General features: G+C 36.2%; 1 protein-coding gene across 4 annotated transcripts in view; it reads right to left on the bottom strand.

Annotated features, from left to right (window-relative positions):
- Positions 1-27,844, bottom strand: part of LOC126814505 (RING finger and SPRY domain-containing protein 1) — a 332,620-nt gene that overhangs the window by 202,637 nt on the left and 102,139 nt on the right. For all 4 annotated transcript variants that reach the window (XM_056099495.1, XM_056099494.1, XM_050539686.2 and 1 more), the window contains exon 3: positions 27,578-27,743. In XM_056099495.1, coding sequence (XP_055955470.1) covers positions 27,578-27,743 — 166 coding nt within the window. The remainder of the gene's footprint in view (positions 1-27,577; positions 27,744-27,844) is intronic.

Below are 27,844 nucleotides of genomic sequence, written 5' to 3'. Positions count from 1 at the left end.
CGGGACTAACACATGGTTCAATTTTATTTCAATAATTCACTTGCGCGTAGGGGTCTTTAGCAGTGGAAGGAAACCGGAGGACCCGGAGAAAACCCACGAGGTTGGACAGGCGACCCTACTCCTTGTCACGTACAACTGGGGATTCGAAACCACACCAGTAGACTCAATGACAGAATTTATGCTACAGCACGCACGTGCTAACCATTCAGACATCCAACCCCCCTAAACAAATGATTACGAAAGAACATAACGCTATAGACTTCTATAAAAAGGCATATAATACATGTTTAATCTATATATACTATTCAAAAAAAGTAGGGGATATTTGATTTTGGGGGCATAATACTAAAATATGCAAATGACTACGAAAAAAGTCACTATAGAACCTAACAGAAGAAACATTTCCAGTTACATGTGACGCCCAAACGCACCAATAGCTACCGCATGGAATGCAGGTGATGCTTGGGATCATCATGGGGGTCCAACCCAAGATTTGCACGACTCTGACTTTGAATGTTACAGTCATTGTGGCATTGAATTCCAGGGTGGAAACATCAGTTTAATTGTTTTAGTGACCAGAAAACAAATTTTGATATGCGTCGGCTTACCCAAAATGAAAGGTTACGTGCCCTTGGCATGCTACAGGTCGGCACAACACAGGCGGTTGTGGCGCGGACGATGAATGTTTCTCAGTCTGTCATAAGCAGGCTATGGTCCAGATACCGTGATACACAATCTGTACAGGACAGACCACGCTCAGGTCGACCAAGGGCGACAACTCAAGCCCAGGATCGATTTATCCGTACCTTGGCCTTGAGAAATCGTGTCATCACAGCAAATCAGATCAGCGCTCGTCTTCAAACAGACACTGGTGTGAGAGTGAGTGGCCAGACGATTCGGAATCGACTGCATAGGGGTCACCTTCGCGCCCGACGTCCTCGCGTGATCCCTTGTTTGAGAGATCATCACATTCAGGCAAGACGTCGTTGGTGTAGGGATCGTCAACACTGAGATAATCGACGCTGGAGCAATGTGATGTTTTCAGATGAGTCAATGTTCACTGTTGATTTTTTGGACAGACGTAGGAGGGTGTGTCGTCGTCGAAACGAGCGCTTCCAAGACGTTAACGTCATCAGACATGATCGATTTGGGGGTGGTTCTGTTATGGTGTGGGGAGGCATCACTGTTGCTGGAAGAACGGCTTTACATGTTGTTGCAGGGCGTGTTACAGGCCAGTACTACCGGGACAACATCTTGGCAGTCCATGTTGTGCCGTTCGCACGACGTCATGGCCGCCGTTTCATATTCCAGGATGACAACGCAAGATGTCACAGGGCCAGGATCGTTACAGGTTACCTCCAACAACAGAACATCACCACATTACCTTGGCCAGCACTGAGTCCGGACCTCTCCCCCATCGAGCATGTCTGGGACATGCTTGGACAGAGGTTACGTCAACGTCAACAACGTCCTGCCAATGTCCAAGAACTTGCTGCTGCGTTGCAACAGGAATGGGACAATCTGGACCAAAATGACCTTAGACGTCTCATTAGGAGTATGCCACGTCGGATCAATGCTTGTTTGGCAAACAGAGGAGGATTTACCCGTTACTGACTTGGTTGTGATGCTGTGGTAACTTTGCTGTTTGACCCCGGGTATCATTTTACCCTTATAATGGTCAGTCTGTGCCTTACTTAGTCTAACGATCATTTGGAATAAATCGATGAATGTGAACTTCATTTCATTTTGTCATTTGTTTCTTCGTCAGTTTCATTAGGTGACTTTAATAACACTTAAAAATCAAATATCCCCTACTTTTTTTGAATAGTATATATATTTGTGACTGTCGTTTGTCTGTCTGTCTGTTCGGGGTTGGCGGCTACACTAGGTCTGCCCCGAGTCTGGAATTTGATGTATAGGGGTAGCTCGGACCGGGGAATAACATAGGCCAGGTGGCGTTAGTCTACAACTTCCGGTTTCGGAGTTATGACCCCCGAGCGAAGCCAGTCTGTTCGGGGTTGGCGGCTACACTAGGTCTGGCCCGAGTCTGGAATTTCATGTATAGGGGTAGCTCGGACCGGGGAATAACATAGGCTAGGTGGCGTTAGTCTACAACTTCCGTTTTCGGAGTTATGACCCCCCGAGCGAAGCCGGTTTGTTCGGGGTTGGCGGCTACACTAGGTCTGCCCCGAGTCTGAAATTTGGGGTATAGGTGTAGCTCAGACCGGGGAGTAACATAGGCCAGGTTGCGTTAGTCTACCACTTCCGGTTTCGGAGTTATGACCCCCGAGCGAAGCCGGGTATCTGTCTGTTTTTCTGTTCGGGGTTGGCGGCTACACTAGGTCTGCCCTGAGTCTGAAATTTGGGGTATAGGGGTAGCTCGGACCGGGGAGTAACATAGGCCAGGTGGCGTTAGTCTACCACTTCTGATTTCGGAGTTATGACCCCCGAGCGCAGCCGGTCTGTTCGGGGTTGGCGGCTACACTAGGTCTGCCCCGAGTCTGAAATTTGGGGTATAGTGGTAGCTCTGACTGGGGAATAACATAGGCCAGGTGGCGTTAGTCTACCACTTCCGGTTTCGGAGTTATGACCCCCGAGCGAAGCCGGGTATCCTGCTAGTATATATATAAATGACAATGTCCTACGCTAACAAATAATGAAATATGATAGTATCAGTAAATATAAAAAAACAAAGTAGTCGCGAACATCCTGGCTCTGTCTGTAATTAATAGTAAATTTTACATGTTAGTGACGTCAAATCTTTAACGTGCACGTTACATATTTCAGTAGCTGACATGAACGCGATTCCGAAGTCCCGCATACACATTGGTGTGACTGTAAAAGATCCCTTGGCAGTTGGAATTGTATATAAGAGTAGGCTAGCGCCGCTGTACGTTCGAAACATTCCTCATGGTCCATTCCGAGCAGAATGGCGTTAAACCCCATGTCATTTTACTTTGATATTAATATCTATTGTGACATTGCTTTTCGTCCATTTCGCGAAACTGTTCTTTTTCCATTTCGCGTAGATCAACTTTATTTTTCGATTCCCTTCTATCGTAATGCGCATGCAAAGAACATGTCAATATCTGAGTTATGCAAATGTGTGTTTTTATTTGGGGGGTGGGGGAGTGTGTGTTTGTTTAGGGGGTGAGAGGTGGGGATAGTCTTTTGTCATGCATCTGGCGATCATGTGACGCCTTGGCACGGTGAAAGCCTTCAGTCTTGCAGGCAAGTCTAGTTATTCTTTTTTTATTGGGGAAAGCTAGATCTCAGCAACTATAAGAGATAGAGGTTTGAAATTTAATTTTCTGTCGGAAAAGTGGCCTGCAGCTACTGCTTAAAGCTATTTCGAAATTTGTACGCATACCGGAAATGCGTCAAATCTTTAACGTGCACGGAAATTGAAAATCGGCCATTATTCTCTTAATTTACAATCGATTCTTCAGATATGTACATTTTTGGATAGCTGGAGACATTTCCAAGCAGATAGCAGTTCAAAACAGTGGAATTTAGAAACTTTGTCGCTATCATTTTTTTTGGTGAAAAATGGAAAATTTTCAAAATTTTCTAAACTTTTTTGGGGGGGAATTTTGAAATTTCAGTTATCTTTTTGGATAGCTGACATCAATCCGATTCCAACAAAATAAGTTTTGTTCTGAAATGTTGACTTTGATTTTTCACCTTTTTTCGCATTTTGGTCAAATCGTAGAGTTCTTATTTTTTTAAAACGGCTCAAACGATTTTTCTGAAACTTCAGGAATATGAAGTCGAAGGACCAAACCAGTCCATGAACTATAAATGAAAATCCTCTAATCACCGGAAGTAGTCAAGAAAGGTATCAAAACTTTGACAAAATTGTGAAAAATGGGTGCCTGTGCGGAAAATGCGATGGATCAATTGTATTCTTGTCGATTAGTTAAAGTTTTATATCGTTTAATAGCCAATTAAATTGTCTAAAGCGGCATGTTTCTATCAAAAATTTAAAAAGTTATGTGACTTTGAAAAGTAACGTTTTTTACTATTTCGGGCAACTTTGGACGCATGTTTCTCGGAAACGCCCCAAACGATTTTTTAAAAACTTTCTCAATCGAGAGACCAATGGGTACTCTGTTTTGTGAAACGACTGTATCATTTCATGAAATGTCAGGGGTAGCCGAAAATAGAGATCGAAAATCGAAAACGTCGTATTTTTACGATTTGGAGCATTTTAGAGGCCTATTTCTTGAAAAGTCAACATAATTCTTTTTTGGAACTTCTTCTACAGAGAGGCCTATCAGCAGTGTTATACATAAAACGATTGTACAACAGTCCCAAATTTCAGAAGTAGCAGAACAAAGGGGTCGAAAATTGAACACGGCACCTTTCATTGTTAAGCGAAACATAAGGGAGGGGATACAATCTGTACGTTTTGTCAACGTATAGAGACCATTCAAGAGTGCTTTTATCAGTGATGATATTTGAACTGAAATTATTTCAACTATGAGTGTTTTTTTATATCCAAAATATGGGGTTAGTGACCCTGTAACAGAAATAGTTGATTGCTGTGTGTAATAATTAGTCTTTGAATTAATATTGTTGCTTCTTTGTCAAAATTATCTTATACCGGTAATCAACTGGACAGAAATCGACGGCTCGCGCTATTTATAAGAAAATCCAATTTGTTAATCGGTTGCAGTATTATCGTACAGTAGTATCGAATATTGCACCTATGATAAAAGGGATGACGTTGTTTGAGTATGGTCTCTATCTGTAATTAATATCAAATCTTTATTAGTAACGTCAAATCTTTAACGTGCACGAAACCAGAAAATTGGCGATATTTCATTGAATATTCAATCAATTTTTGAACCAGTTACATATTTGAGTAGCTGACATGAACGCGATTTCGAAATCCCGTGTACACATTGGTGTGACCGTAAAAGATCCCTGGCGGTTGGAATTCTATATAAAAGAAGACTAGCGCCACTGTACGGGCACGTTTAGAGGTGTTTTTCTCAAAAAGGCAATTCTTATATTTTTTGGGGAACTCCTTCTATAAAGAGATTAACTGATATATATATAAGTGTATGAAAACAGAGAGAGAGAGAGAAATGGGGATTAACGCCCACTCGACACAAACTGAGTCATTTAGGGACTAACATATGGTTTATTTTTTTTATTTCAATAATTCGCTTGCGCGTAGGGGTCTTTAGATGTGGGAGGAAACCGGAGGACCGGGAGAAAATCCACGATGTTGGACAGTCGACACTACTCCTTGTCACGTACAACCGGGGAATCGAAACCCCACCAGTTGACTCAATGACAGACCGTATGATACAGCGCAGTCCCAAAGGCTAGCCTATCGTGCAAATTCCAGCCAGCATAATGTATCTATATAAGAGACATTTATTCCTACTGGCGATTTACAAATATTGCATGAAGAAATTCAATTCATAAGAACAGAAACACGACTAATGGACAGTATCGTATTGATTATAAAAGTACAATGTATATATTGGTTATACTATATATGTCACAAAACAACAATCATTAGATAATAATAATTATTTACTAACTATATAAATCATTTTAAGAGGTAGGAGTTATCCATTGTTTAATTTAACAATTATATAATTACCCTGGTTAGAAAGGTACGAACAATTAAGGTATTTAAAGAGAGAGAGAGAAATGGGGTTTAACGTCCACTCGATACAAACTAGGTCATTTCGGGACTAACACATGGTTCAATTTTATTTCAATAATCCACTTGCGCGTAGGAGTCTTTAGCAGTGGAAGGAAACCGGAGGACCCGGAGAAAACCCACGAGGTTGGACAGGCGATCCTACTCCTTGTCACGTACAACTGGGGATTTGAAACCACGCCAGTAGACTCAATGACAGACTTTATGATACAGCACGCACGTGCTAACCATTCAGCCATCCAACCCCCCTTAGGTATTTAAACAAATGATTACGAAAGAACATAACACTATAGACTTCTATGATAAGACATATAATACATGCTTAATATATATATAAATGACAATGTCCTACGCTAACAAATAATGAAATATGATAGTATCAGTAAATATAAAAAAACAAAGTAATCGCGAACATCCTGGCTCTTGACTGCTTCAGTTGTTTGATCCTGGACTCTGTAATTAATAGTAAACTTTTACATGTTATTGACGTGAAATCTTTAACGTGCACGAAACCAGAAAATTGGAGATATTTAATTTTTGAACCAGTTACATATTTCAGTAGCCGACATGAACTCGATTCCGAAGTCCCGCATACACATTGGTGTGGCTGTAAAAGATCCCTTGGCAGTTGGAATTGTATATAAGAGTAGGCTAGCGCCGCTGTACGTTCGAAACATTCCTAATGGTCCATTCCGAGCAGAATGGTGTTAAACCCCATTTCATTTTACTTTGATGTTAATATCTATTGCGACATTGTTTTTCGTCCATTTCGCGCAACTGTTCTTTTTCCATTTCGCGTAGATCAACTTTATTTTTCGATTCCCTTCTATCGTAATGCGCATGCAAAGGACATGTCAATATCTGAGTTATGCAAATGTGTGTTTTTGTTTGGGGGTGGGGGAGTGTGTGTTTGTTCGGGGGGTGAGAGGTGGGGATAGTCTTTTGTCATGCATTTGGCGACCGTGTGACGCCTTGGGGGGAGCCTAAATCTCAGGAACTATTTGAACGAATGTTTTGAAACTCTAGAAATCAGTTAGGTGTTTGATGTATTAGTGCTTAAATATAAAACGATATTTCCAAACGGTCCGGCTTTTGTAGAATCTTTAACGTGCACGAAAATTAAGAATGGGCCATAATTCTGTTAATTCTTAACCGATTTTCCAGAGAGTCGCATTTTTGGATAACCGGAGACATTGCTCAGGAGATAGCAATTCATAAACGTCGAATTTAGAAACTTTGTCGCTCTCATTTTTTTGGTGAAATTTGGAAAATTTTCAAAATTTTTCTAAAATTTTCAAAAAAATTCTAAAATTTTGAGTTTTTGGAATTTTTAACTTCTAATTACATTTTTGGATAGCTGACGTCTATTCAATTCCAACGATATCAATTTTTTTCTGAAATGTTAAATTTGATTTTTCACTTTTTTTTCGCATTTTGGTCAAATCGTAGAGTTCTTATTTTTTTTAAAACGGCACCTACGATATTTCTGAAACTTCGGGACTATGAAGTCGAAGGACCAAACCAGTCCATGAAGTATAAATGAAAATCCTCTAATCACCGGAAGTGGTCAAGAAAGGTATTCAAAATTTGACAAAATTCTGAAAAATGGGTGCTTGTGCGCAAAATGCGATGTTATCAATTGGTTGTTTACCGAGTATTTAAAGTATTATGTCGTATGATAGCCACAAGTATTATCTACGAGATGGTGCAATAGCAACAAGATTTTATTGGCAACTAAAAAATTTGAGGGACTTTGAAAAGTAAGGTTATTTACGATTTCGATCAAGTTTAAACCCATGTTTCTCGGAAAATCCGCAAACGATTTTTTTTAAACTTGCTCAATCGAGAGTCTACTGGGTAGTGTATTTTGTGAAACCCTTGTACAATTTATCTAATTGTCATGGGTAGCCGAAAAAAGAGATCGAAAATTGAGAACAGCGTATTTTTACGAGTTGGAGCATGTTTAGAGGTCAATATCTGAGTTATGCTAGAGTATGGGGTTTTTGTCATGCATCTGGCGATTGTTTGACGTCTTGGCGACGGTGAAAGCCTTCAGCATTGCGCGCAATTCTAGTTATTCTTCTTTTATTGGGGGAAGCTAGATCTCAGCAACTATAAGAGATACAGGTTTGAAATTTGATTTTCTGTCGGAAAAGTAGTGTGCAGCTACTGCTTAAAGCTATTTCGAAATTTGTGGGCATAGCGGAAATGAGTCAAATCTTTAACGTGCACGAAAATTGATAATCGGCCATAACTCTGTTAATTCTAAATCGATATTTGAGATATGTACATTTTCGGATAGCGGGAGACATTTCCGAGCAGATAGCAGTTCAAAACTGTGGAATTTAGAAACTTTGTCGCTCTCATTTTTTTGGTGAAAAATGGAAAATTTTCAAAATTTTCTAAAACTTTTATTTTTGGGAATTTTGAAATTTCAGTTATATTTTTGGATAGCTTACATCAATCCGATTCCAACAATATAAGTTTTGTTCTGAAATGTTAACTTTGATTTTTAAACGGCTTCAACGATTTTTCTGAAACTTCAGGAATATGAAGTCGAAGGACCAAACCAGTGCATGAACTATAAATGAAAATCCTCTAATCACCGGAAGTAGTCAAGAAATGTATCCGAACTTTGACAAAATTCAGAAAAATGGGTACCTGTGCGGAAATTGCGATGTATAAATTGTGTTTTTGCCGATGAGTTAAAGAGTTATATCGTATAATAGCCAATTGAATTGTCTATCGAGTGGTACTAAAGCGGCAAGTTTCTATCAAAAATTTAAAAAGTTATGTGACTCTGAAAAGTAACGTTTTTTGCGATTTCGAGCAAATTTAGACGCATGTTTCTTGGAAACGCCCCAAACGATTTTTTTAAAACTTTCCCAATCGAGAGACGAATGGGTACTCTGTTGTGTGGAACGACTGTATCAATTTTTGAAATATCAGGGGCAGCCGAAAAAAGAGATTGAAAATCGAAAACGTCGTATTTTTACGATTTGGAGCATTTTTAGAGGTCTATTTCTCGAAAAGTCAACATAATATTTTTTTGGAACTTCCTCTACAGAGAGTCTAATCGGTAGTCTTTTGTATGGAACCATGGTACAACAGTCCTAAATATCAGGAGTAGGAGAACAAACGGATCGTAAATTGAAAACGGCACCTTCCATTGTTAAGTAAAACATGCAGTATGGGGTGGATACAATCTGTACTTTTTGTCAACGTATAGAGCATATTCAAGAGTGTTTTTTTTGTTTGTTTCACAGTGACTAAAATTATTTCAACTATGAGTGTTTACTTCTATCCAAAATATGGGTTTAGTGACCCTGTAACAGAAGTAGTTAATTGCTGTGTGTAATAATTAGTCTTTGAATTAATATTGTTGCTTCTTTGTCAAAATTATCTTATAACCGTAATCATCTAGACAGAAATCGACGGCTCGCATTGTTTATAAGCAAGTCCAATCTGTTAAGTGATTGCAGTAGTGTCGTACAGTAGTCTCGAATATAGCACCTGTGATGAAAGGCGTGACGTTGTTTGAACATGGACTCTGGTAAATGATAAAGCGTACTAAGCGAGACCGCTGCTGAGCGAGGCCGCATGTCAGTCAATTTGATTGACAGTTCGATATACGGCCTTGATATTACTTTTAGTTGTGGTTAAAATGAGAGTTTGGATCTGCCTGCGCCCGTTTCTTATATTTATATCTTGTATAAATTTTCTCAATTAATTTCCATACTTGAATTTTAATATAAATTATGAATATTATCTTATATCTAATAGGCAAACTCATCGCCCTATACCACAAAGAATATAAACAGGCTCGCTGTATAGTAGTTGCAAAAATGAAATGTTGGATCTTCCACTAAATCGTTACTCCCCTCTCTCTCTCTCTCTCTCTCTCTCTCTCCCTGTCTCTCTCTCTCCCTGTCTCTCTCTCTCTTTTATTTTATATATCTCAGAAATAGTAAATTCCATCGCACTGTACTACATATAGAACCCCCAATCGGCCTCGCAATGCAGTAAGCCTTTTTCTTTTGTTTAAAAGATTTGGGGGATATTTTTTCAATTGATTTTGATAAAATAATCATATTTCTTTCGAACGTTAAATACGTATATTAAGGACACTATACTATATTAGATCCCAGAAACACGGAAATTTATCATCCAATATCGCGTATATAGCCTAATCGGCCTCGCTGTGCATGGAGTATAGCAGTTGGACTTTTTCTTAATTTTGGAAGATGATAAAGTATTTCTATGAATTAAATTTCATAGAAAAATTATATTTAAGTGATTGCATTATATAAATTAAGAATACTATCACAGAGATAGCGGAATTCATCGCACTATCCCACATGCAGTACACAATCGGCCCCGCTTAGCAGTGGGACTTTTTCTTATGTTTAAAAGATTTGGGGGATATTTTTTTCAATTGATTTTGATAAAATAATCATATTTCTTTCGAAGGTTTTACGTATATTAAGGACATTATACTATATATCCCAGAAACACGGACATTCATCACCCAATATCGCGAATAGAGCCTAATCAGCCTCGCTATGCATGAAGTATACAATCGGCTTCGCTTAGCAGTGGAACTTTTTGTTAATTTTGAAAGATTATAAAGTATTTCAAAGAATTAATTTTCATAGAAAATTATATTTAAGTGATTGTATTATATAAATTAATAATAATATCATATATATCACAGAAATAGCGGAATTCATCGCACTATACCACATGAAGTATACAATCGGTCTCGCTTAGCAGTGGGACTTTTTCTTAACTTTTGAAAGATTATAAAGTATTTCTATGAATTAATTCTTATAGAAAAATAATATTTGAGTGATTGTATTATATAAATAAAGAGTAGTATCTTATATATCACAGAAATAGCGGAATTCATTGCACTATACCACATGAAGTATACAATCGGCCTCGCTTAGCAGTGGGACTTTTTCTTATGTTTAAAAGATTTGGGGGATATTTGTTCAATTGATTTTGATAAAATAATCATATTCCTTTCGAACGTTTTACGTATATTAAGGACATTATAGTATATATCCCAGAAACACGGAAATTCATCACCCAATATCGCGTATAGAGCTTAATCGACCTCGCTATGCATGAAGTATACAATCGGCCTCGCTTAGCAGTGGGACTTTTTCTTAAATTTTGAAAGATTTTAAAGTATTTCTATGAATTAATTTTCACAGAAAAGTAATATTTGGGTGATTGTATTATATGTTTCTTATGTTTAAAAGATTTTGGGGATATTTTTCAATTGATTTTGATAAAATAATCATATTTCTTTTGGGCGTTTTACGTATATGAAGGACATTTTGTCTGTCTGTCTGTCTGTCTGTTCGGGGTTGGCGGCTACACTAGGTCTGCCGGAGTCTGAAATTTTGGGTATAGGGGTAGCTCGGACCGGGGAGTAACATAGGCCAGGTGGCGTTAGTCTACCACTTCCGGTTTCGGAGTTTTGACCCCCGAGCGAAGCCGGTCTATTCGGGGCTGGCGGCTACACTAGGTCTGCCCCGAGTCTGAAATTTGGGGTATAGGGGTAACTCGGACCGGGGAGTAACATAGGCCAGATGGCGTTAGTCTACCACTTCCGGTTTCGGAGTTATGACCCCCCGAGCGAAGCCGGGTATCCTGCTAGTGCTATATATTCCAGAAACACGTAAATGCACTACTGCGTATAGAGTCGAATCGGCCTCGCTGTGCATGAAGTATACAATCGGCCTCGCTTAGCTGTGGGGCTTTTTCTTACGTTTCAAAGATTTGGGGGATATTTTTTTAATTGATTTTCATTAAAAAATCATATTTCTTTCGAACGTTTTACGTATATTAAGGACATTATACTATATATCCCAGAAACATGCAACGCGAGGCCGATTAGACTCTATACGCGGTATTGCATTTCCGTGTTTCTGGGATATATAGTATAATGTCCTTAATATACGTAAAACGCTCAAAAGAAATATGATTATTTTATCAAAATCAATTGAAAAAATATTTCTCAAATCTTTTAAACACAAGAAAACGTCCCACTGCTAAGCGAGGCCGATTGTGTACTTCATGTGATATAGTGCGATGAATTCCGCTATTTCTGTGATATTATTCTTAATTTATATAATACAATCACTTAAATATAATTTTTCTATGAAATTTAATTCATAGAAATACTTTATAATCTTCCAAAATTAAGAAAAAGTCCAACTGCTAAGCGAGGCCGCTTGTATACTTCATGCATAGCGAGGCTGATTAGGCTCTATATATATATAGTTTATTCAGTATTGGAGGTCACAGACCCAAAGATACAAATACACAATAATCATTTGGATGATGGTAAAAAGATGGTGGTAGATGAACAAATTTGAAGACAATTTTCAAGGATGTACAATTCAGAACTAATTGAAAATACATTCATAGTGCTTTGATTACTTAAACCTGATCACCTATTTTATACATGGCCTTACTGATATACTTTACAATGGATATAATATCCTTGGCATTAAAACAGTGACATAAACTTGAGAAGTTGTGTAAGTTATTTCGGATGCGCAAGTAATTTCTGGGAATATATTGAGCTCTCAAATCTTTTAATTGCTCACAAACATATTAAATATGTACAATATCCTCATCTAGAAGGTGGCACAGACGACATAGGGGGGATGTGCTCCTTTTTTGTTTAAACAAATTTGCGTTTGTAGGTAGTAGGTTTAATCTTACAAGCGTAAAAATTCGTTTTACATTTTTCTCAAAATATATGGATAAATATTGCTCTTGACAAATATTCGTTTTAAAGTTTTTGTAATATTGCAGACTATTTGAATTTGATAATACATCTGACCATTCTTGTAGATCAATATCAGACAGTCTAAGCTTAAATTCTCTGATAAAGAGAGAAGTATTGCCAATATCGTTTGAATTCCAAACAAAACCAAAACCAATAGAGTAAAACAGTACCCTGACTTTGGTTGCCCAGGTTACACGACCAACCGAATCTAACTGCCTTAGCATAATATATACTTGCTTAGGTTGTCTACATTTTGACATAAGGGCAAGTTTACACCAGTACCTGGCACAATTTGACATGTAATCAATGGATAATTTATGGCGACCACATTCACCTAGAGCTCCTGCTGTTGACGAGCTTCTGTGTACACCAAGTAAAAATTTACAAATGTTTGACTGCACCCTTTCGATATCCTTTCTTACCTCAAAGCCCCAAAGTTGGGAGCCATACAGGAGTATAGGTTTTATTATTGAGTCAAATATTTTGAAGCAGATATTTAAAGGGGGGTAGTCAGCTTTACTAATCAGCCTCTTAATACAGATGAGAGCTTTATCAGCTTTGACAGAAAGAGTATATACACATTTTGACCAGCATAATCTCGATGAGAATATAATAGAAAGATAATTGTAGTACGATTCAGTTGAAATACGCGTGTTCTTAAAGTACCATTGTTCGTTCTTTCTGAGTGGGCCACCATTTCGGAAGACGATAATTTTCGTCTTAGACAAATTTACTTCTAAATCAAAGTTATCACAGAATTTTTCTAATACATTAATTTTCCGCTCTAGCCCACCCACAGAATCGGCTACTATAGACAGATCATCAGCGTATAAGAGAAGTAGTATATCCTCAGCCTCCTGGATGGTAAATATGCCTCTAACATTTTCACCATTTGACATAGCATCAACAATGTGGTTTATATAGAAGCAGAAACACAGGGGACTGAGGATGCACCCTTGTCTTACACCATTGAAACTTTCGAAACTCTCTGTTTTGTCCCTAATTTAACACTAGATACTGTAGATGAGTATAAACTCTTTAAGGCAGTGTACACTTTTCCATGGACACCCTTCTCTATCAGGAGGGAAAGTAATTTGGTTCGATTGATAGAGTCAAAAGCCACTGAGAAATCGACATACAGGCAGTAAAATCGACCTTTTGACCTTGACAAGAACTTCTGGACCAGGCCAATAAGGGTGAATGCATGGTCTATGGTAGAATATCCAGGACGATACCCCGCTTGCGACTCACATAGTTTACCATGTTGGTCAGCCCATGAAGCTAGTCTCGCATTTAGAATTGACGTATAAACCTTCCCAACGCAGTCTAGAAGTGAGATTCCTCGATAGTTTTTGCATTCGAGGTGTGAACCCTTCTTATGTAGTGGTGAGATCAGAGCAGTCGCCCACGCCCGAGGGAATTGGCCGTCATCAAAAATGGCATTATATAAAGCCGTTAGAAAAGGAATAAACATATCAGCACACGATTTAAAGAAGGATATGCCAATTCCATCCGGGCCAGGGGATTTGTTTGATTTCATCTTGTTTATAGCTTTCCTGACCTCCAAATCATTAATTGGGTCATTGAATTGACAGTTTACATAACAGTTACAATTGTCATGATAATTACTAATAACATTTTGAGCATTTTCTAGAACTTGATCATCCTCAGTTGACAACGACTTACTATACATTTCCTTGAAATGGCTAAAACCTTTCAAAGACTTCCAAAACAAGGTTGGATCATTCAAGCTAGACTGTAATTTAATAATGCTCTCTTTATCATAATTTTCTTTCTTAACTTTACACATATTCTTAAAATCATTCTTACACCTATTATATACCTGTAGATCATCATCAATATCAGATGTTCTAAATTTATTTAGTGCTTGATATTTGGCAGATTTGAGGGATTCACATTCAAAGTCAAACCATCCAGGTTGTTTCTTAACAAATTGCCTGTCCGGGGTAGGTTTAGATATCATGTGCTTAGCACAATACTTGATATAGCAACATAGGTGTGAGAGTGCAGCTTCACTATTTATATGTAGTTGTTCATGGAATTCTTTACTAAATGTGTCAATATTTTCAATTACATTGTTCTTATATAAAGGAACCTTTTCAGGATTCCAAATAAGCTTCTCATAATTATGTGTGTTAACAGTGTTGCGTTCAGTGCTAACAAAGGGAATATTGCAAACAATATTGAACTCTAAGGGAAGATGATCTGACTCAGATCTTGGTTGAACATACAATTTTCTAATTAAATCGAAAATACAACTGGAAACAATTAAATAGTCTACAACGCTGGCACCATTATCTTTTATGCAAGTCAATTCGCCATTTCTATCAGAATCCAGTCTTCCATTAACTATGTGAACATTGAGAGTTGCACATAATGTCAATAACTTTAAACCAAAATTGTTCGTTTCATTGTCTTTGGATTGTCTAGGCAGGGAAAAGTCATCCGCGATACACGTAGCTCCATCTAAAGTTTCCAGAAATTTTGTTGAGTCGTCTAACAGAAAATCATATAAGGTTCCATTTCCAGTTCTGGCATTTAAGTCACCTGTAATAAGTAGGTCACATTCCGGGTAATCTGTTAAAATGTTTATTAGGTTATCCTCTAGAGTTTCGATTCCACAATTGCCTTCGTGAATTTTAGAGCCTTCCGGTGGTATGTATTGGAAACAAAAGATAATATTCTTCTCCCAGCCAAAGTAATCACTACTGAACCACAGAAACACAGATTCTTGAATATGATCATGCAGACGTTTCACACCGTCACAGTATTTTGATTTAATGAGTACAATAATACCACCCCGAATTTTTCCGTTACCTCTGGTACAAAAAAATGACACATAGTTCGGAAAATAAAGATCAATATTAATATCATCAGAGCACCATGTTTCTATTAAAACAATCACATCGAATGTTTTCAAATAATTTATAAAATCTATATCAGATAATTTTTGTTTTAGGCCATTCACATTCCAACATACACAACATAAACAAACAACATCATGTGGTTTCTTGTGTAAACCATCATTGGTATTTAGGTTACAGTTGAATTCACGTGCATGGCAGGTCCGACCAAAACATTAATCATAGTCACCGTTTTCCAGTTCATCTAAGGAATAAATTTTTCGGTTGATCAAAAGTTTATCAAATTTCAATTTTGCGTTATGTCCATTATCACGAGCCTTGATCATATGCTTTATGAGTTTCTTTCTGGTTTGCCTGACCTTATACGAATAATCACTTGATATATAAATGGCTGGATAACTTAGGGCCATGGCGGCGGAGATGATCAAGCTTTTATCCCTGGCATTGGTTAGCTTGACTATCATGCACGATCTATCTTTATTTGGAAAAGCTTTATCTATCATAATATCTTCTCTGATCTTTAGTTTGTCTTTAAATAAAGTACTAACCTTCTCTTCAAATTCTTTCTGCCTGTCACTGACTCATATGTCCAGACCGTTGATCACAACGTTGTTTTGTTTGTTTTCATTTTCTATTACATCTATTTTATCTTCTAGTTCTCCTATTTTCTTCCTTAGTTGTTTATTTTCTTTCTTTATACGCTCTGTGTCTTCTTTAGCTTTACTTACATCATCTATTACTTTATTTACATCCGATCTCAAACTTCCAATCTGTTGAATGCCCGATTTCATCTCTCGTATCTCCCGCCACATGTCTTTCAAAACATCGATAACATTGGAGTCATCATTTATTCTTTCTAGGTCTTTTTCTTTCTGGACAGGGTTTCTTTTCGGGGGGCCGGGGTTTACTTCTATATCACCAGCTAACAGGATCAACAAAATGATCACATATAAAGCCGATAATTTATAAAATTCATCAGACCCATGAAACGTGTTTTCACCCGCCGCCATCGCACTATACGCGATATTGGATGATAAATTTCCGTGCTTCTGGGATATAATATAGTATAATGTCCTTAATATACGTATTTAACGTTCGAAAGAAATATGATTATTTTATCAAAATCAATTGAAAAAATATCCCCCAAATCTTTTAAACAAAAGAAAAAGGATGACTGCATTGCAATGCCGATGGGGGGTTCTATATGTAGTACAGTGCGATGGAATTTACTATTTCTGAGATGTATAAAATAAAAGTGAGAGAGAGAGAGAGAGAGGGTGGGGGTGGTGGGGGGTTTGTAACGATTTAGTGGAAGATCCAACATTTATTTATGCAACTACTATACAGCGAGCCTGTTTAGATTCTTTGTGATATAGGGCGATGAGTTTGCCTACTAGATATAAGATAATATTCATAATTTATATTAACATTCAAGTATGGAAATTAATTGAGAAAATTTATACAAGATATAAACATAAGATTCGGGTGCAGGAAGATCCAAACTCTCATTTTAACCACAACTAAAAGTAATATCAAGGCCGTATATCGAACTGTCAATCAAATTGACTGACATGTGGCCTCGCTCAGCAGCGGTCTCGCTTAGAAATGAAATGAAATGGGGTTTAACGTCCTACTGTTCTGCTCCTATACTGGGCTAATGAAGACGGGCATACGCCATACAGTGTGCTGTGAGGGAAATTTTGCCCGGACAGCGGCACTACGGCCTACTCTTGTATCGAATTCCAACTGCCAAGGGATCTTTTACGTGCACGCCAATGTGTACACGGGACCTCGGTTTTTCGTTAGCAGACATATTCTCTCACCGTATTCCAGCACCCGGATTAGAGATCAAGTTAGCCAACGTATTCCTAGCGCCAAGAAAATCCTAGATATAATTATCACGAAAATAATTGTTACCTTTATATTAGAAAATAAAATTTTCAAGCATATTAATGCAAAGTATATATGAAATAGATCCCCCGACCCCACCCCACAGCCCAAAATATACTATTACCGTAAACATACTAAAATATCGCACAATAGGCTAACTGAGCATGCAAAAAAGGGGTACGTCCATTTTACATCAAAAAGTACCCCAACCAGATTTGGTGGGAAAATGTTTTTTTGTTTCAAGGAATCAAGAATTGAATAAACTACTAGAATACAAACTTTCAGAAGGCTCCTGTGTTGGCGTTTCGAGATATATTACCTTAAACATCGGCTCATCGCACACGCAATAACTTCTAAACTAGCTTTGGTGGATCCAAGATCTTTATTTCACCAAATCAAAAGAACATGCCAAATTTCTTTAACTTTATGTGTTGGCGTATCGAGTTATACCACCACAAAGTTTCTAGCACCTGGTTTCGAGACGGAGTTTGTGGATTCAATAAACAACGGGTACGCTCACACTGCATCAAAAAATGACCCAAACCAGCTTTGGTGGGAAAATGTTTTTTGTTTCACGGAATCAAGAGATGAATAAACTACCAGAATACAAAATTCTAATATAAAGGTAACAATTATTTTCGCGATAATTATATCTAGGTTTTTCTTGGCGCTAGGAATACGTGGGCTAACTTGATCTCGAATCCGGGTACTGGAATATGGTGAGAGAATATGTCTGATAACTTGATCTCGAATCCGGGTGCTAGAATACCGATGAGAGATTCCGCTCAGTCATGTTTAGAGGTCTTTTTCTCAAATCTAATATTTTTTGGGGAACTCCTTCTATAGAGAGCCTAATTTATATATTTGTGTATGAAACCACTGCACAACGCTCAAAAATATCAAGGGTGGCCAAACAAATTACACTGTATATCGATAAAAGTCCGACATGGTCATAATCGGAACGTTCTGCATACGTATAAAGCATATATAGAGAGCTATTTGAACTAAGGGTGTTTTACTGTTAACCAATATCTGGCAATGGTGCTTGTAGAGTGAAAATATTTCATATTAGTAAATAACAGTTACTCCTGAAATTAATATCCCAGTTTTTTGTATACATGACGTCATCACTTATACCATTTAAAATAAAGCTCCCTGCTGCAGCTATTTATAAGGAAGTCACCCCTCTAAGTAAGGAAAAGTTAATGTTGACAAATATGATTTAGGATTTTGGTTGCTATCTGAGACTTAAAAGACTGTTTTTTGTCCCATTCGGAAAACTGTTTTTTTTTTTATTCCATTTACAATTCGTGTAGATCTCTGAAACTAACAGATAGTGTTCTGAATATTGATTTTTCCCTTGTTTTTAACAATTATTACTTATAACTATTGCGAAAGTTGTGGACAGACCGGAAGTTGTGTAAATCTTTAACGTGCACGAAAATTGAAAACCGGCCCTAATTATGTGAATTCCCAACCGATTTTCGAAAAAGTTATATTTTTGTGCAGCTGGGGATATTGCGGATGCGATAACCGCCGAATTGAAATACCATGTCGTTCTCATTTTTTTTTCAAAATTTCAAAATTTACTTAAATTATTATTTCTTGGAATTTTGAATTTTCGATTACATATTTGGATTGGCGGCGTCTGTTCGATTCTACCGATCTAGGATTATCATGATGTGAATTGTTCAACTCTATTTTTCAATTCCCTTCTCTATCGCAATGCGCATGCAAAGAACGTGTCAATATCAGAGTTATGCTAGTGTATTTGGGGGGTATTTTTTGGGTGCGGGGAGTGGTGAGGATAGTTTTTTGTCATGCATCTGGCGATCGTGTGACGCCTTGGCACGGTGAAATCCTTCAGTCTTGCAAGCAAGTCTGGTTAGGGTTTCACACTGCGTAGCTTGTGTGAAACACTATTGTTTTTGTTAAAATTATTAGGGTTTCACACTGCGTAGCTTGTGTGAAACACTATTGTTTTTGTTAAGATTATTAGGGTTTCACACTGCTTAGCTTGTGTGAAACACTATTGTTTTTGTTAAGATTATTCTTCTTCTTATTATTTTTTTTTTCCACTTGAGCATATCTCAGAAACTACTTGTCGGATCAATTCGATGTCTTCGGTTTTACTGAGAAAGTGGGTGTGACTTAGAGATTAAAGCTATTTCGAACGTTCTGCGACTATACGAAATGTCCGAAACGCCAAAGTTGTCGTTTTTTTAAATATTGCAGTAATATTAACAATAATCGTCGGATTTTAACATTCGATACATTTTGACATAGCCTGAGACAGGGCACATAGCTACTGTAGTTTACATTTTTGATTTTCGACGAATCTTCGGAGATATTAGGCGGCAAATTTTGAAAATTTAAATTTTGACAAAAGACTTTTTTATTAATGAATAATTTTTTATGGCATTTTACCCAGGGTTAAGGGGTCGCCTGATTTGATCAAAAATGTAAACATTTTTTGTCTCGATAATTTTTCTTGGCCGCTATTGGCTAATTCAGTTTATCGGTTCTAGGTTAATTATTTATTGCCCGATTGCTCAATTTTTTTTATTACCGGTAAAGTTTTCTATCGGCACCGGAGTGACGCAATTTTGCTAAAAACTCCAATTTCACAAGCAAATGTTAATTTTTGCAAATCTGATAGATCAAGATAAATGCCCCTACAAAAGGCGCACAAAATGTCGGACTCGTTTTTTTTAATTTTGGTTTTGTATTTGCGCCATTTCAAAATATTTCTTCACGACTTTCATAAACTTGTAGCATTAATCCATACGAAGAGAATCTATGTCAAAATTAGTTTGTAATATGAGTATTTGCCAGTGTGAAACACTATTGTTTTTGTTAAGATTATTAGGGTTTCACACTGCGTAGCTTGTGTGAAACACTATTGTTTTTGTTCGGATTATTATTCTTATTATTATTTTTTTTTTCCATTTTGATCATATCTCAGAAACTACTTGTCGGATTGATACAATTTCTTCGGTTTCACTGTGAAAGTGGGTGTGACTTAGAGATTAAAGCTATTTTGAACGTTCTGTGACAATGCGAAATGTCAGAAATCACCGAAGTGGTTAATTTTTGAAATTTTGTCGTAACATTAACAATAATTGCCGGATTTTAACATTTGATACATTTTGACATAGGCAGAGACAAGGCACGTAGCTACGGTTCTTTAGATTGTTGATTTTCGATGAATCTTCGGAGATATTAGGCGCCAAATTTTGAAAATTTAAATTTTTACAAAAAACTTTTTTATTAATGAATATTTTTTGATAATATTTTATCCAGGGCTAAAGGGTCGTCTGATTTGAGCGAAAATGTCAATAATTTTTGTCTAAATAATTTTCCTTGGCCACTATTGGCTAATTCAGTTTAACGCTTCTAGATTCATTAATGATGTTCGATTTGTTTGAAACAAAGTTCATATGCTCCGTTTTCCAAAATGTCACTTTTTTTGTTATCGATAAAGTTTCCTGTCGACACCGGAAGTGGCATAATTTCAACAAAAACTATAATTTTGAAAGTTTGGTACCACTTTTTGAAAGCAAATATTATTTTTTCAAAATTTGTTATTACCAAATCGATGCGCAATGCAAATGAGTCGTATTTGTTATTTGTCTAAAATTAAATATCATACTTTTAAACAAATAACATATACGACTCATTTGAAGGCTAAAATTCAGTTTTTGCCCAAATGACATCACTTCCGTTGACAGTAAAGGTGTTAAAATGATTTAATCTAGTCAAACGTGTCATTCAGCATCAAATGGTGAAAATTGAATAATAATTGATTCTTGTACAGGCAAAATAGCACGAAATGTGACTCATGCAAAATTGCCTATTTCTCGACAACTGCTGATATTACAAACTAGTTTTGACATACATTCTCTTTGTATGGGCTATTGCTACGACTCATTTGAATAAATTATTGGTTTTAATGGCTCTAAATACAGTTTTTGCCCAAATTACGTCATTTCCGGTGACATTGAAAATGTTGAATTGGCTTGACATAGTTAATATTGACATTACGCATCAAATGGTGTCATGAAAATCCAATAATAATTGACTCTTTTACATGTAAACTAGCGTAAAAAGTCACTCATGCAAAATTGCCCATTTCTCGGCAACTGCTCATATTACAAACTAATTTTCACATACATTCTCTTCGTATGGATTGTTGCTACGAGTTTATGAAAGTTACGAAGAAAGATTTTAAAATATCAAGACGCTGAATGGGTTGTAAATAGCTTAATTTTACACCTTTTTTCACCTTTTAATCGAAATAGCCCGAAAACGAAATCGAAATTAAAAAAACTGAGTCCGATGTTTTTTGCGCCTTTGCATTGCGCATCGATTTGGTAATAACAAATTTTGAAAAAATAATATTTGCTTTCAAAAAGTGGTACCAAACTTTCAAAATTATAGTTTTTGTTGAAATTATGCCACTTCCGGTGTCGACAGGAAACTTTATCGATAACAAAAAAAGTGACATTTTTGAAAACGGAGCATATGAACTTTGTTTCAAACAAATCGAACATCATTAATGAATCTAGAAGCGTTAAACTGAATTAGCCAATAGTGGCCAAGGAAAATTATTTAGACAAAAATTATTGACATTTTCGCTCAAATCAGACGACCCTTTAGCCCTGGATAAAATATTATCAAAAAATATTCATTAATAAAAAAGTTTTTTGTAAAAATTTAAATTTTCAAAATTTGGCGCCTAATATCTCCGAAGATTCATCGAAAATCAACAATCTAAAGAACCGTAGCTACGTGCCTTGTCTCTGCCTATGTCAAAATGTATCAAATGTTAAAATCCGGCAATTATTGTTAATGTTACGACAAAATTTCAAAAATTAACCACTTCGGTGATTTCTGACATTTCACATTGTCACAGAACGTTCAAAATAGCTTTAATCTCTAAGTCACACCCACTTTCCCAGTGAAACCGAAGAAATTGGATCAATCCGACAAGTAGTTTCTGAGATATGATCAAAATGGAAAAAAAAAATAATAATAAGAATAATAATCCGAACAAAAACAATAGTGTTTCACACAAGCTACGCAGTGTGAAACCCTAATAATCTTAACAAAAACAATAGTGTTTCACACTGGCAAATACTCATATTACAAACTAATTTTGACATAGATTCTCTTCGTATGGATTAATGCTACAAGTTTATGAAAGTCGTGAAGAAATATTTTGAAATGGCGCAAATACAAAACCAAAATTAAAAAAAGCGAGTCCGACATTTTGTGCGCCTTTTTGTAGGGGCATTTATCTTGATCTATCAGATTTGCAAAAATTAACATTTGCTTGTGAAAAGACGTTCCGACTCGGCAAAATTGGAGTTTTTAGCAAAATTGCGTCACTCCGGTGCCGATAGAAAACTTTACAGGTAATAAAAAAAATTGAGCAATCGGGCAATAAATAATTAACCTAGAACCGATAAACTGAATTATCGAGACAAAAAATGTTTACATTTTTGATCAAATCAGGCGACCCCTTAACCCTGGGTAAAATGCCATAAAAAAATTATTCATTAATAAAAAAGTTTTTTGTCAAAATTTAAATTTTCAAAATTTGCCGCCTAATATCTCCGAAGATTCGTCGAAAATCAAAAATGTAAACTACAGTAGCTATGTGCCCTGTCTCAGGCTATGTCAAAATGTATCGTTATTGTTAATATTACTGCAATATTTAAAAAAAACGACAACTTTGGCGTTTCGGACATTTCGCATAGTCGCAGAACGTTCGAAATAGCTTTAATCTCTAAGTCACACCCACTTTCTCAGTAAAACCGAATTGATCCGACAAGTAGTTTCTGAGATACAATCAAATTGGAAAAAGAAAAATAATAATGATAATAAGAACTAGAACTGCGATGAAGTAATGACGGGTTTCACCGGTGCCACGTTACCCTAAACATATTTCACTTCCGGTACCAATGAAACCATTAAGCAGGTTTCCAAATAAGCATTGCACAGATCAAATAAAATGGACGCCGAATCAACCAAATCCAGCAATATCAATTCATTTTATACATTTGTTACATGTAAGTGTACAGTAATTCTGGTGATATTGAAAATGTTCAATTAGATTTATGAAATCAGAAATGGCATAAGGCATCACATGGTGAAAATTTTATGTAAATCGAATAATAAATGCCACTTTTATAGACCAAAAACCTTGAAAAGTGACTTGTAGAAAATCGTCTTTTTGTCTGCAACCGTACTAGTTAGAAACCATTTTTTGGTATCTGTATCATCGTTTTTGGTCTATAACAGTGTCAAATATTCGATTTTCATAAAATTTTCACCATGTGATGCCTTATGCCATTTCTAATTTCATAAAACTAATTTAACATTTTCATTCTCACCGGAAGTAATGTTATTTTAGCAAAAACTGTATTTTTAGCCTTCAAAACAAATATTTTTTTGAAGTGGGTTATATTTAGTATTCGTTTACCATTATGATATTTCATTCCAATGGAAATATAGATTGGATCAATACGTTCATAAATATGTCAAAAAATAGCTTCTAGCATCTTCTCTTGCAAAGAAATAACCAATTTCGTCAGGATCACTTTTTAAGACTTTTCGCATTTTTATTACAGTTGATGGGTTCTAAATTAATTATTTATTGCCTGATTTGTATAAAACAAAAGCTCATATACTCCTTGGTGCAAATTCTCAACTTGTTTCTACCTATAAAGTTTTCTGTCGGCACTGGAAGTGACGTAATTTTGCTAAAATTTAAATTTTGACGGGTCGGGAGGTCTTTTCCTAAGGAAAAATCTTAATTTCTACAAATCTTATCAATGAAGATGAATGCTCCTACTACAGGCGCAAAATATGTCGGGCTTAGTTTTTTGGGGTTTTTTTTTATATCAGTTTTGTATTTGCGCCATTTGGATTTAAGGTTGAAAAAAGGAGTAAAAATCAGCTATTTACAACCCATTCATCGTCTTCATGTTTTAAATTATTTCTAGCGGTAAGTTAGTAAAAAAATTTGTAAGGATCACTTTTTTGACATATGTAACACATGGTAACAAATGTATAAATGAAATTAATATTGCTGGGTAACTGGCACCGGAAGTGACATAAGTTCAAGGGTAATGTGGCATCGGTGAAACCCATCATTACTGCATCGCAGTTCTAGTTCTTCTTCTTCTTATTTTTTTTCCACTTGAGCATATCTCAGAAACAATTTGTCGGATGTCTCGATGTCTTCGGTTTTACTGTGAAAGTGGGTGTGACTTAAAGATTAAAGCTATTTCGAACTTTCTGTGACAATGCGAAATGTCCGAAATCACCGAAGTTGTCGTTTTTTTTAAATATTGCCATAATATTAACAATAATTGTCGGATTTTAACATTTGATAGATTTTGACATAGCCTGAGACACGGCAAATAGCTACGATTGTTCAGATTTTTGATTTTCGATTAATCTTCGAAGATATTAGGCGCCAAATTTTGAAAATTTAAATTTTGACAAAAATTTTTTTTATTTATGAATATTTTTTTATGGCGCTTCATCCATAATTAAAGGGTCATGTGATTTGAGCAAAAATATGAAAAAATTTTGTCTAGATAATTCACCTTGGCCGCTATTGGCTAATTCAGTTTATGGGTTCTAGGTTAATTATTTATTGCTCAATTTGTATAAAACAAAGCGCATATGCTCAATGGTACAAAGTCTCAACTCTTTTATTACTGATAAAGCTTTCTGTCTGCAGCGGAAATGACGTAATTTTGACCAAAACTACAATTTGGGCGGTTAGGAACGTCTTTTCGCAAGCAAATATTATTTTTTTAAAATAAGTAAAAAGTAAGAAGATGCGCCATGTAAAGGTGCAAAAAAAGTCGGAAGCAGATTTCATTTTTGCGCCATTTCGATTTAAAGGTCAAAGACGGTGTAAAATTCAGCTATTTACAAGCCATTCTGACGTTTCATATTTTAAAATATTTCTTTGTGACTTTCATAAACTTGTAGCATTAATTCATATGAGCAGTTGCCGAGAAATGGTCAATTTTGCAAGTGTCACTTTTTACGCTATTTTGCCTGTAAAAGAGTCAATAATTATTGTTATTTTCAAAATTTTCAAATTTGACCTACATTTTTGGATACCTGAAGACCATCCGATTCCAGAAATATAAGTTTCATTCGAGTTATCGCCCTTTATTTTTCGATTTTTTCGAATTTTCTGCCCATTTCGTTAAGTGGCCCGGGGAATGGTGAAACTAACCTGGGTTGTTTTGCTATTTTTAGACGCCCACAAGTGCTTGTGGATGCTCTTGAAGCTAAAGTTAATATCAAAATGAAATTTAAATTGATATACAGTTTTCAGAGTCATGGGACGATATAATAATATGTTTTTTTTTAAAATCGGATAAACATTATGACCTCTATAGGGTCCACAAGTTAAAAACGCAATTTTTCGTACAATCAGGGGCCATAATTCAGGAAGTTACGTTCCGATTTGCGCCAATATCGAAAGGAACCGAGATCTTTGGGTTATAAACTTACATTTCAAGTTTCATCAAAATAGGATTAAAATTGTGACCTCTATAGGGTCCACAACCTTGATATACCATATTTTTACGCTATTGAGAACGAAGGGCGGCCATTTTATCTGTCAGTTGTGGGCCGATTTTCACGAAATTCGAACTCAACCGTCCTTAGGGTGTAACGGTGATATAATAATACGATTTTTTAAATCGGATAAAAATTATGAACTCTATATGGTCCACAAGCTAAAAACGTAATTTTTCGTACAATCAGGGGGCATAATTCAGGAAATTACGGTCCGATATGCGCGAATATCGAGAAGAACCGAGATCTTTGGGTTATAAACTTTCATTTCAAGTTTTAACAAAATCGGATAAAAATTGTGACCTCTATAGAGTCCACAACCTTGATATACTCTATTTTTACGCTATTTGAGAATGAACGGCGGCCATTTTGTCTGTCAGTTTTGGGCCGATTTTCACGAAATTCGAACTCAGTCGTCCTTAGGGTGTAACGGTGATATAATAATATATTTTTTTTTTAAATCGGATAAAAATTATGACCTCTATAGGGTCCACAAGCTAAAAACGCGATTTTTCGTACAATCAGGGGCCATAATTCGGGAAGCTACGGTCCGATATGCGCGAATATCGAAAGAAACCGAGATCTTTAGGTTATAAACTTACATTTCAAGTTTCAAGCTAAAAACCTGATTTTTCGCACAATCAGGGGCCATAATTCAGGAATTTACGATTCGGATATGCACGAGTATCGAAAGGAACCAAGATCTTTGGGTTATAAGCATACATTTCAAGTTTAAACCAAATCAGATAAAAATTGTGACCTCTACAGTGTTCACCAGCTAAAAATGTGATTTTTCGTACAATCAGGTGCCATAATCCATGGTCCGATACATGCCAATATCGAAAGGAACCGAGATCTTAGGGTGATAAACCTATATTTCAAGTTTCATTGAAATCGGATAAAAATTGTGACCTGTAGACTGTTCACAAACAATTGTGGACGGACGGACAGGGGCGACGACAATATACGTCCACAATTGAGACAACGGAGTGTATGAACTTTGTTTTATACAAATCGAGCAATAAATAATTAATCTAGGACTGAAAAACTGAATTAGCCAATGGCGGCCAAGGAAAATTACTAAGACAAAAAAATTTCACATTTTTGCCAAGTCAGATGACTCGTTAATTTTGTGTAAAACACGACTAAAAAATATTCATAAATAAAAAAAAAATTTGTAAAAATTTAAATTTTCAAATTTCGAAGGACAAAAGCCATAGATGAATGTTCGAAATTGAAAAATGTGAGATTGCCATTGTCTCGGAAAAGATTCAGGGTTTCCAAAAATGTGAATTGTTTTAAAATAGGTAAAGAATTGGCAAAACCACGGCCACTTTTTGATTTATTGCTACCGTTCAAAATTCGGCCCCTTTCGGTCTGCGCAGAAGTTTCAAAAAAACTTTATCAAGTTACCACCACATGGTTTCCCGATAGAAAATTTGGTTCCAGATCGATATCTGTTTCCGATCATGGAGAAATAGGCTCCCGCGGTAAATAATAATAATAATAATAATTTTAGTAATCTCAATAGGCTTTCAGACGAAAGTCTGAAAGCCTAATAATAATAATAATTTTAGTAATCTCAATCGTGTTTCCTACAAGCTACGCAGTGTGAAATCCTAATAATCCGAACAAAAACAATGTGAAACCCTAAATATTTATTATTTTATTCGCTATGAACAGGTTTTGGTGATTTACCTTGGTGGGTAATGGAAACTCATCTAACAATAGGGTTATCACTGCTGGTCCTAAAGGATCTGTATGGGGGATACCTCGAATTAAAGATTTAACTACTTCCAGCCACCCTGAATCTTTTTCTGCAATTTTATGTAGAGTCAGCATAGCTTGTGGTGGCTCTTGATCACTAAAATATATAGTAAACAGAACATTCATACTATTGACATATTACTGGTCATTGGAATTATACTTAACGAAACCACTGTTTGCCATGCAAAATACACCCAC

This window comes from Patella vulgata, chromosome 3 (genome assembly GCF_932274485.2).
Source record: "Patella vulgata chromosome 3, xgPatVulg1.2, whole genome shotgun sequence".
NCBI classification, from domain to species: domain Eukaryota; kingdom Metazoa; phylum Mollusca; class Gastropoda; family Patellidae; genus Patella; species Patella vulgata.
Note: the sequence above shows the minus strand (reverse complement) of the source record. Positions and strands in the feature narration are given on the sequence as shown.